Genomic DNA, 10264 nt, shown 5'->3' with positions numbered 1-10264 from the left:
TGCAAGACGTCAGCTTGTGTCTTAAATCATTGGTTTGACTGTTCTGTTGGCCTGAGGATAATGTGCTCTGTGGAACAGCCATTTAATGCCTCCTCTTCATGTTCAGTCTTGCACCTCTGTGGCTGTGAAATGTGGCACACTGTCACTTTGAGTATGTGCAGAATGGGTAGACTACTAAACCATTAATGCAAAACTGGGATTGTCACATCTCTGGTGGCTTTGGCCATAGGTAGCCCTGATACCACCTATTATGTTTAACGTCTTCCTTGATGATTTGGTTCCTGACTTCTGAGCTTGCTGTTTACTTATAACACTAATTTGAGCCCTGTCTCCATTAAAAATCCTAAACTTGTATACATATTCCTGTGAGTCCAAGGACTATACAACAGTAAGCAGAAAACTGGCAGGCATTCATCATGTGGAATGTGAGGCCCAAACTCCAAGTGGCCAAGAAGGCCAATGGTATTATAGGGTGCATTAAGAAGGTATCAGCAGGAAGGAACCAGGAAGGTTCTCCTCCCCTTCTACTCTGCCCTGGTAAGGCCTTACTTGGAGTGCTGTGTCCAGTTTTGAACTTCCCAGGACAAGAAAATGTGGGAACTACTGGAGAGAGTCCAATGGAAGGCCATGAGAATTCTTAGGGGACAGCAGCATCTCTCTTACAAGGAGAGAGCTGGGGCTATTTAGCCTGGTGACAAGCAGCCTGAGCAGGGATCTTATAAATGCATGTAAATATCTATAGAAGGTGGAGGTCAAGAGGATAGGACTGGGCTCTTCCCAGTGGAGCACAGGGATAGGATGAGGTGCTGCACATACAAACTAGAGCACAGGAGGTTTCATTCGAAGGTGGCACTTCTTCACTGTGAGGGTCCTGCACCACTCAACAGGCAACCCAGAGAGGTGGAGTCTCCTCTGGAGATTTTCAAACGCACCTGGACGCACCCCTGATAAGGCGACCTTGCTCTAGCAGGGGGATTGAATTAGATGCTCTGCGCCAAGTGCCTTCCAACCCCTTACCATTCCGTGGTGCAATGTGTTGGTTTAACCCCTTCTGTTCACCTCGCAATGTTGCAAAACTCCTTTCCCGGAGGGTGCAGCAGCCGTGCTTTCGCCTTTCGTGCTCCACCTTTTCCCCCTAACGAATCCACAGGCTGCCAGATAAACACCTGGGTTGCCCTTGAAACACAGCCCAGTATTTTCCTTCTCAGACCGACAGCCTGACTCGCTGTGCCCAGGCTGATGAGGCTGCGGCCAGGGGCTGGTCGGAAGGGGGTTCGCGGCCGGCCTCCCGCCGCGCTCCGCTTCCCGTCGGTGGCGCCGCTGGCGCGCGGCAGTGCGCGCGTTGTGTCGCGTCTCCGCCCCAGGCAGGAGCTCTGCGGGCAGGCGCGGAGGCTTTTGCTGAATGCGCTTAACGGCTCTCGGAGCGCTTTCTCTGAGGGACACCGCGTGTATTTTTAAAGCGTCCGGTAGTCCCCTAATAAGGGGTGCGAGGTGGCGGGGGCACGACAGCCACGGTACGCCGTGCAGCCCCTTCGCGTACATCGCCTCAATACGGGCGGCTCTCTGCGCTCCCGCCGCCGGCTCCCACAAGCCCTTTAGATTAACGGTGAGAGGAGCGCCGCGTGCCCCCCGCCTCAGCCCGCAAGCACTTCGGGACCTAGTCGGATGGTGGACCAGCAGCCTGCCACGCAGCACGGCAGGACCCCAGATCCCCCTTGCTTCGTTAGCACTTAACAGTAGTCGATCCCCTCTTCACCCTTTCTCCAAGCACTCGGGTTTCAGTTTTGGCCAGCTAGCACTAAAGCCTGCCTCGAGTTACCCTGAGCCTCTGGGCTCCTGCCCGGGGGCTGCCATGCAGGCAGTGGTTTGGGCTGGGCCTTGCTGTTTTAATGAGGGCCCCCGTGCACCTTTTTGCTTAACTCCTCTGCTTCTTCAGAGCTGTTAATCAGTCTCAGAGAAGGCATATGCCCAAACATGAGATTTACTCCAATCAAAATTACTCCAATATCAGAAAGCTCCAGGTGCAGATACCAGTTAAGCAGAATTTAATACTACACAGCTAACTTCATCTTAAATTGAAGGGGTGATTATCCAAAATGCACATGAGGGCTCTCAACATTGAAAGGTGCTTTCCTTAGCATCCCAGGCCAAGGGGATCCCTAACTATAGCCCCACTGCTCCAGAGAAGACAGGCTCTGTTTGGCCTCCAGCAGAGCTCTGTTCATACCCAAGTCAAATCTGATCTGTGATTGTATATGGTCAGCTCCCTCTCTGCTGAGGGCTTGCTTTGTTGGTTGGTTGAAGAGCATTACCCTTCCTGTTCTTTCACCTAGGCATGTGCCTGCCTGGCACATGGCTGGGCCAAGGTTTGTGGGGACCAGTCATCACCACCATGCTGTTGTGAAACTTTGAGCTTTAATTCTTTTCTTTGCCTAGGAAAGAGTTGCACACTCTCTGCTGAGATATTTTGGCCTTTACTGGGGTGGGTGTACCTGCCATAAAACGTTCTCTGAATTGTCTCTAAAAAATGTTAGTGTGAATGTAAACAGTGAGGAAGTAATGAGCCAAGTTAAACTTTCTCAAATTTGCTAATTCCTTTCTGTGGATAAGAGTTTTTGTTACTGATTTACTCTGTCTTTAACTAAAAAAAAATAGAAGTTTGTAGTTTTTGCACTGTGGAATTTTTGGTTGTTTTGCTTTTTCCTTAGGGATTGTTTTCTTGACTTAATCTGATCATGATGGTTTCTCTACAATGTATCTGAAGGGAAAAGGGAAGAAATAACTGACCTCCTAAAATGTTGTGGTTTGTTTACTTCATGCAAAAGAACAGCCAAACATGCATGTGTAGAAGCAGATGCACAAACTAGTTCCTGGCTTGGGGGCTCCAACTATGAGTGGATCCCAGTGTTATTTGGCTGAGGGGAGGAAGCTGGTTGGTTGGCTTTGTTTTTTTAATCATAAAAATAGCAGACATTTAAAATGTCATTTTAGCTGTAGTATGTGATGGGTGCTGCTGCTGTAACAAGTGTAAAGTTGTAGTTAGAAGCTGCAGCACATGAAATTACTATGCATAAATAAAAACTGGTTGTTATGGGCAGTAACAAACTTACTCTTCGTAGGATGGAAGCATTCCCTGGATTATGAGGCTGACAACATGGATAATGTCAGCTTGATCTCTGAAGAAGATTTGCTGACCACTATCTTCTGTGCATGTGACGTAGAGCGTACAGGTTTGTCAGTGGATTGTGGTTGCTCTCTTTTTATTCTTTCCACAAATTTTCAAGGCCCGGGTCATGTTATGCTTTCTGAGATGTTCCAATCTGTGATGTGCTTAGACTGACTAGGTCCCTTAGCTAGGTGGCTGTATGTATGGCAGATGCAGAATAAACGTGTGTGCCTCTTGCTGGAAATGGCTGTTTATTTTGTAGGCATTCTTTTAATCAGAAAAGATAGCCTTAGGAAATTTCAGAGCAAAAGATGGTTCTTCTGAATGTTCCTCTGACATAACTAAAAGTTAGAGAATCATCTAGAAGAGTCAGTCACAGGGTTTCCCAGATGGATGAGAGACTTGAAAGTAGTATCATAGCACATGTTGAGTTTGGTTGTCTAAACTGAACTTCATGACACTAGTGAACTGGACTTTCACACTTGGGTATTGAAAAAGCCAAAGCTCTGAACTGTTCCTTCCTAGGTAACTCTAGACCTGCAGTTGCATGTCCACAGCTCTTGAGGGTGACTGAATACACACTAGTGCAGATCTTTTACAGCTCTTGTAATGGCCTACAGGACTTGAGTGTGATGCATCAACACCTGTATCTGTTGTAGGAAAAGTAGCAGTTTCCAAGATAGTTGATTACTTGAGACACACAACTAGTCGGGGATTGGAAGACAATGGGATTGAAGAGTTGTTCAGCATGCTTGACCCAGACAAGAAAGATATCTCCATGGACCTGGGAACATTTCATGCCGTCATGAAAGAGTGGATTGAGGACTGTAAGGGAAAATGGTAATAGCTTTTTATCAATCTACCTCCTAAAAGCTCCTGTGAAAGCAGGAGAGTAAAAAGTGCTCTGGTGGTTTGTGCTTTCCTTGGCCTGGAACAAGGATGGTATCAGGATACTGTGACCACATTGGGATTTGGCCGAAAGCTTTTTGTGGTTCCGAAGTTGTTAATCCATCCTGTGCCGTGCTGATTTTGTGACTCTTGGTACTTCCTTGTTTCAGGGAAGACAGTGTTACTGAGGGACCAACAGCAAGCATGGAAGTACACAAAAACACCTCTGAAGGTACAGACTTTTTATGCTATAATTCTATTCTGGAAAAATCCACTTTCTTAATTATGTAACCAAAACCTCTGCTTCTTTCAGCAAAAGAGATGTTTGTCCAAATGAACATTACATCGGGAAGCTTGGAGGCCTTTGGGGGTGATGTGTCTAAAGGAGATGTGTAAGTCCTGATCAATTCTTTCTCAGAATTTAGCACTCCAGGCTTGAATTGAGAGTAATTCCTAGAAACACTGTTTCAGAAAACTGTATTACCAAAGTTTTTAATGCTGAACTTGCTCTGCTTTAGCTCTTAATCATAGAATCATAGAATGGTTTGGGTTGGAAGGGACCTCCAAAGGTCATCCAGTCCAACCCCCTTGCAGGCAGCAGGAACATCCTCTACTCGATCAGCTTGCTCAGAGCCTTGTCCAGCCTCACCTTGAATGTCTCCAGGGGTGGGGCCTCAACCATCTCCCTGGGCAATCTGTTGCAGTGTTCCAGCACCCTCATGGTGTAAAACTTGTGCCTAACATCCAATCTAAATCTGATCTTCTCTCATTTCAAACCTTTGCCCCTTGTCCTGTCACTGCAGGCCTTTGCAAACAGTGCATCTTATAGCTACCTTCTTGAGCCCCTTCAGGTAGTGGAAGGCTGCTATTAGGTCTGCCTGGAGCCCTCTCTTCTCCAGGCTGAACAACCCCAGCTCCCTCAGCCTGTCCTCATAGCAGAGGTGCTCCAGACCCCTGATCATTTTTGTGGCCCTGATCATTTGTGGAAGGCTGTGGCCCTGCTCTGGCTCTGCTCCATCAGGTCCATGTCCTTCCTCTGTTGAGGGATCCAGAGCTGGATGCAGTACTACAGGTGAGGTGTTACTAGAGCAAAGTGGCAGAATCCCCTCTCTCCATCTCTGTCCACACTGATTTTGATGCAGCCTGGGATGCCATCATGTTGTTCTTCAGAGATTCATCTCAGACTTAAACACATTTTAATTTTTCCTACGGATATCTTGGTCCTTTTGTGTCCATTTACCTTTTTGCTTCCCTGTGGTCAGTTCTGCTGTGTGTTTCTTTTCCTTTTTAAAGTGATTCCTTACCTCCTGCAAGTTCTTACATGTATGACAGTAGAAGATATTGTCCTGAAAATCTGGTCCTTAGTTTTGCTTGGTTTGACTTTCTTTTATAATTTTTTTTTTTTTAGCCATGACTCTGACTTCTATTCTGTTAATAGCAAAGCACTTAGTAACACCAGAGGTTACAAAGCCAACTTACACATTTTATGCATGGTAAAAAACCCCTTAGGATCTGCTTTCTGATTCTTCTTTATCCTTTCCCAGGATCTCAAAAGGGTGATCTTTGTTCAAGTTTCAGCTGAGTGCATAAGTGGGGGATGGTTTAGGTGGGAAGTAAGTACCCAAAAAGCATGCAGTAAATGCCAAAGTATGAGTGGTAGCCTAAGAGGAAATTAGCAACAGGTAATTAGCATTACAAGTTTTCTGTGGGATCTTCTCTAAGGTCTCTAATTGGTGCAGTACACCATCAGGATATTTAGAAATTCTAAATTAGATCAAATTACCTTTGTCAACCTCTCCTGTTTTTGTTACTGGAACAGGGACATTTCTGACCTGATAACCTGTGTCGCGGACCTGCAGTACAAGAACCAGAAGCTTCAGGAAGAGAACAACAAGTTGAAGCTCACACTGGAAGCTGTGGATGAGACTAACAATAAGCTGTTGGCAGACAATGAGGATCTGCGTCAACAAACAAAAAGGTGGGAGACCCTGATTGCACCAAGTCTGCAAGCCATGGGCAGAACTATCTTCTTCCAAGCAGTCCAGCCTTGCTTTATGCTTTGAAGCCTCACCAGTGCTTTATGATGGCTTTCTTCACTTAATGTAGTATCTGTAAGGTTTAACCCTCTTGTTCTGCTCCTAGATCTTGTAAAAATCAGTCTTTCATCTTCCAGCCTGAGGTACACACATAAAGTCTTAGGGTAAAGCAAAATCAAACAAAACTAATTCAAAATAATAATAAAGTATTACTAAGAGCACAGCCAAGTACTAGAAGGCTTCCAGTCCTAGAGTACACACCTGCTGCTCTGCAGAGAGGAGATGAGCACAGAAGAGCCTTTTTCCTACTCCCTTGAGAAAAGCAAGTGTGTTTTCTCACTAGTGTACTATTGCCACAGTTTGAGGACCCATAAGTGCCATGAAGACAAGCCTATTTTTGCAATGAGTTTGTAATGCTTATCAGACCAAATTAATTCAAATGTGAGATACTTGTATCTTCTGTCAAACCATTCCCAGTACCTTCTAGGGAGATGAAGACAAGAGTCCTGCACTGTAGGTGGTATGGAATGTGGACTCTCATGTTGAACCAAGTGCTCTGGGGTGCTAGAGCCAGCCAGGAAAAGGGCCTTGCCCCGTGGGTTAAATATACATTGGTTAGGGTATCAGATCAGGATAAGAAAATGGTGCAGAGCTTATCCTTAAACTGCACTAACCACTAACAATGAGCTATTGTACAGCCAAGTTTATGTGCTCAAATAGCCTGATACATTTGACTGTAACAAAGTAGACTGTTAGGTGTGTGCAAACAAAAGCTTTGTTATCTTGGATGCTGTGTTTACCTGGGGTTTCATCCCTTGTGTGAGTGGGAGGGGGTGATAAATAGAAGGTGAGTCCATGAGCTTTTACTTGCTGGACAAAAATGATGGGCTTAAGCTTGATTGTTGCTCTTCTGTTAAGAATATGTGCCAACAAGTAAGTCCCTGGTGGCTTCTAAAAATACTGTTCTTGGTATTTCAAGTCTGTTTAATGACCAAGAGTAAACTCACTGAGATTTCTCTGGATTTATTTCTACCCCTGCAGCATCCAGCATTCTGTACTGCAGGCCAAGTCTCTGGAAGAAGAACTAGAAGAAGTAAAAACTAACCTGAACCTGTCAGAAGAGAAGAGAGAGCAGGTTCTTTGCCAAAATAAACAACTAGTAGGTGCTCTTACTTCTTAGCTTACATTGCACAGCATCTCATACTTTGCTGTAACAGTGGCAGAACCACTCAGACAAAAAATCAGCAGTATGACATTCTCTGTACCAGTAGGTACTGAGGCTTTTTGAGGATGCTTGATATAATCATCTGAATGTGAGCTAGCAAGTGTGCTCAGGTGGCCGAGATGGCCAACAGCATCCTGGCCTGTATCAGCAGTAGTGTGGCCAGCAGGAGTAGGGAAGTGATTGTGCTCCTGTGCTGGGTGCTAGTGAGGCTACACATTGAATGCTATGTTCAGTTTTGGATCCCTCACTCCAAGAAGGACATTGAGGTGCTGGAGCATGTCCAGGGATGGGCAACAAAGCTGGTGAAGTGTCTAGAGGACAGGTCTGGTGAGGAGCAGCTGAAGGAACTGGGGTCATTTGGTCTGGAGAAGAGGAGGCTGAGGGGAGACCTCATTGCTCTCTACAACTCCCTGAGAGGATGTTGGAGTGAGGTGGGAGTTAAGTCTGTCCTCCTTAGGATAGAACAAGAGGAAATGGCCTGAAATTGTGCCAGGAGAGGTTTATTAGGAAAAATCTCTCTCCTGAAAGAGTGGTCACGCATGGGAACAGGCTGCCTAGTTTGATGGTGGAGTCACCATCCCTGGGGGCATTCAAAAAACATACAGACATGGAACTTCGGGACGTGATTTAAGGGCCATGGTGGTCTTGGGCTGATGGTTGGACTCTATCTTTGAGGTGTTTTCCAACTGAAACAATTCTATATTTTTACAATCCTGGGTGTGACTCGTTAGTGTTATGAAAACACTGAAGGTCTTGCATGGAAGTTTCTCTAAACAGTTGTCAGTTACAGTGAGGACAACAAAAGGAAAGGGTTAGTCTCACATCCAACTATACGTAAGGACAACAGATCTCCTGCTGCCCTCCTGGAACCCTGTCTGTTTTGCTGTTGGTAATGTTCTACCAGCACGCTTTCCTAGAACAAACAGGGACACAAGATGCAGTTCAGATGTCCACATGAGTAATTATCCAAAACTCCCCTAGGTTATTTTCAGTGCCTGCATGGGCTAGCAGATAGTGACAAGGGCCTATGAGAAAAACCTGTCCAGTCTGGACTGATGGCTGGAAGCCAGGCAGCACATCTTTGTGTGTCTCAAAGGGCATGAGCTGCCTACGTGAAAGCATCTGAACTGCACCCCAGGTTCCTTAGCAGCAAAGCCTTTGACTATAATGTGTAAAGCTGCCTGGTAATGAGGCCCAGGTGGCTGCAGCTTTCACAGGTATTGCCAGAGAGCAGAGCACAGGTTCTCTGGAGAATATATATTTTGCATCATTGCCATGCATGTTGTTTGTATCTCCAAGGTTTGCTGTGTGGGTGTAGCTGTAAATAGTTGTTCCATAGCTCTGAGTGCTGCTGATGGTGGGTATTTAGAAAGCCAAAAAGTCTTCCATGCTGAGCAAGAACACATTTTTCTGGTGCTATCCTGTTACAGTGCGTGTGTATTCTTGATTTGATATATTTTCAGATTACATGCAGAATTCTCCTTTTGAGAAGGAGATAGGGTGAGAGGGAGAAATATTATTAGTTGTGCTTTTAAGTCCCTTAGTTTCAGATCTGTCTGAACTCCAGCATGAACACTATAGGTTTGCTCACTCTGCCCTTGAATACCTTTTTCTATCATCTGGTGGTCTGAGTTGTGCTCTGATGTGAAATGCCTATGTAAAACACTTCAGCTGAGGCTTCCTGAGCTCAACTAGTCTCAGCACTCCTCTTGCTGTGCTTTCTGAAGCAGAGGAACACCACACTACAGCTTCATCCTGGGTCCTGGATGTGTTTGTGGTGTGTTACTTTTTGCCTTAGTTTGGTTTTGAATGTTGAACTTGACATGCTGAAACCAACTGTTTTGATTTCTCTCTTGTTTCTTTTCATTTTTATTTAAATAAACCTGATCAGGAAAAAGAAAATCAGGCTCTCATCATCAAAATTACTTCTCTTCAGGAAGAGGTAATACAAATCATGACTTTGCAAGTACATATTCTTATCTAGCTAAAAGATGACCATGACTAAATGTTTGTCAGGCTTTGAAGCCTGACATGCTAATTAGGTTATCTTATAAGTCTTTGTGTCTTGAAGTTGTACTATGTTACAGAATTTCCATTTGCTGGTGTGATGGTTTGAAACTGTCTTTAATTTTTCCTTGCAAAGTTCGAGCAGAGAAAGCTGAAGAGTGTAAATAAGTCACTATTGGGTGTAAGGAAAGCAAAATACTGATTGTTCTAAACACTTCCATTGGATAGATAGAAATGTTTAAGAACTATTACCCAAAACGAAGTGGGGCACTCTGCAGTCTGCAGTGGGGGCAGTTGCTGGGCTGTCTGGCTGCTGTTTCTTCTTCTCTTCTGGCTGAAGACAACACACTGACCTTGGCAGCTAAGTTAACAACTTTCTGCTCTAACTCTGCTTTCTGCCAGGGGGGCCTGGGGGGAAGCCCCTGGGAGAGAGGCCCCTTGGGAAAGGTCCCCTTTGGAGGGAAGCAAAGGGATCTTGGTTGTGCTTTTCTGTTGATTGTATATATTTGTAAATGTTGTGAATTTTGTATATTTGTACGTATTCATTGCATTTCATCATAGATTGTAGATTTTGCTTGTCAGTACAGCTTTCATTTGCTTCCAGACTGAGCTAGCCTGGTTATTGTCGGTGGCGGGGGGAATTTCAGCTCACGCTGACACAGTTGGGTAAGGATAACAGGGTTAGGAAAGCATGGGGGACAGGGACAAACAGCTTTTATTTCTCCTCATTTTTAAAGCTATATAGACAAATTCCAAGCATTTCTAGATAACACAGCTATAAAAATGCTATATGTTAAAACTCTGCTGTTCAGAGGGGATTTGTTCTTACTGGCCTTTATTTCTTTAAAGTAAGTATTTTAGAAACCAGCTTTTATCAGGTGGAAAAAATGTTTTAATACTTGCAGCCTTTGTTTTAGACTATTTAGGATGAAATAGAGAAAG

The 10264-nt window shown here is 44.8% G+C and overlaps 1 protein-coding gene across 1 annotated transcript in view; it reads left to right on the top strand.

Moving 5' to 3' along the window:
• The first annotated feature begins 3154 nt into the window (after positions 1–3154).
• IRAG2 (inositol 1,4,5-triphosphate receptor associated 2) overlaps positions 3155–10264 on the top strand; it is a 41322-nt gene continuing 34212 nt past the window's right edge. The window contains exons 1-7 of the mRNA XM_054387096.1: positions 3155–3230; positions 3826–4006; positions 4225–4286; positions 4368–4446; positions 5874–6032; positions 7132–7249; positions 9207–9257. Coding sequence (XP_054243071.1) covers positions 3155–3230; positions 3826–4006; positions 4225–4286; positions 4368–4446; positions 5874–6032; positions 7132–7249; positions 9207–9257 — 726 coding nt within the window. The remainder of the gene's footprint in view (positions 3231–3825; positions 4007–4224; positions 4287–4367; positions 4447–5873; positions 6033–7131; positions 7250–9206; positions 9258–10264) is intronic.

Source organism: Indicator indicator, chromosome 14 (assembly GCF_027791375.1).
Source record: "Indicator indicator isolate 239-I01 chromosome 14, UM_Iind_1.1, whole genome shotgun sequence".
Classification (NCBI taxonomy): Eukaryota; Metazoa; Chordata; class Aves; order Piciformes; family Indicatoridae; genus Indicator; species Indicator indicator.
Note: the sequence above shows the minus strand (reverse complement) of the source record. Positions and strands in the feature narration are given on the sequence as shown.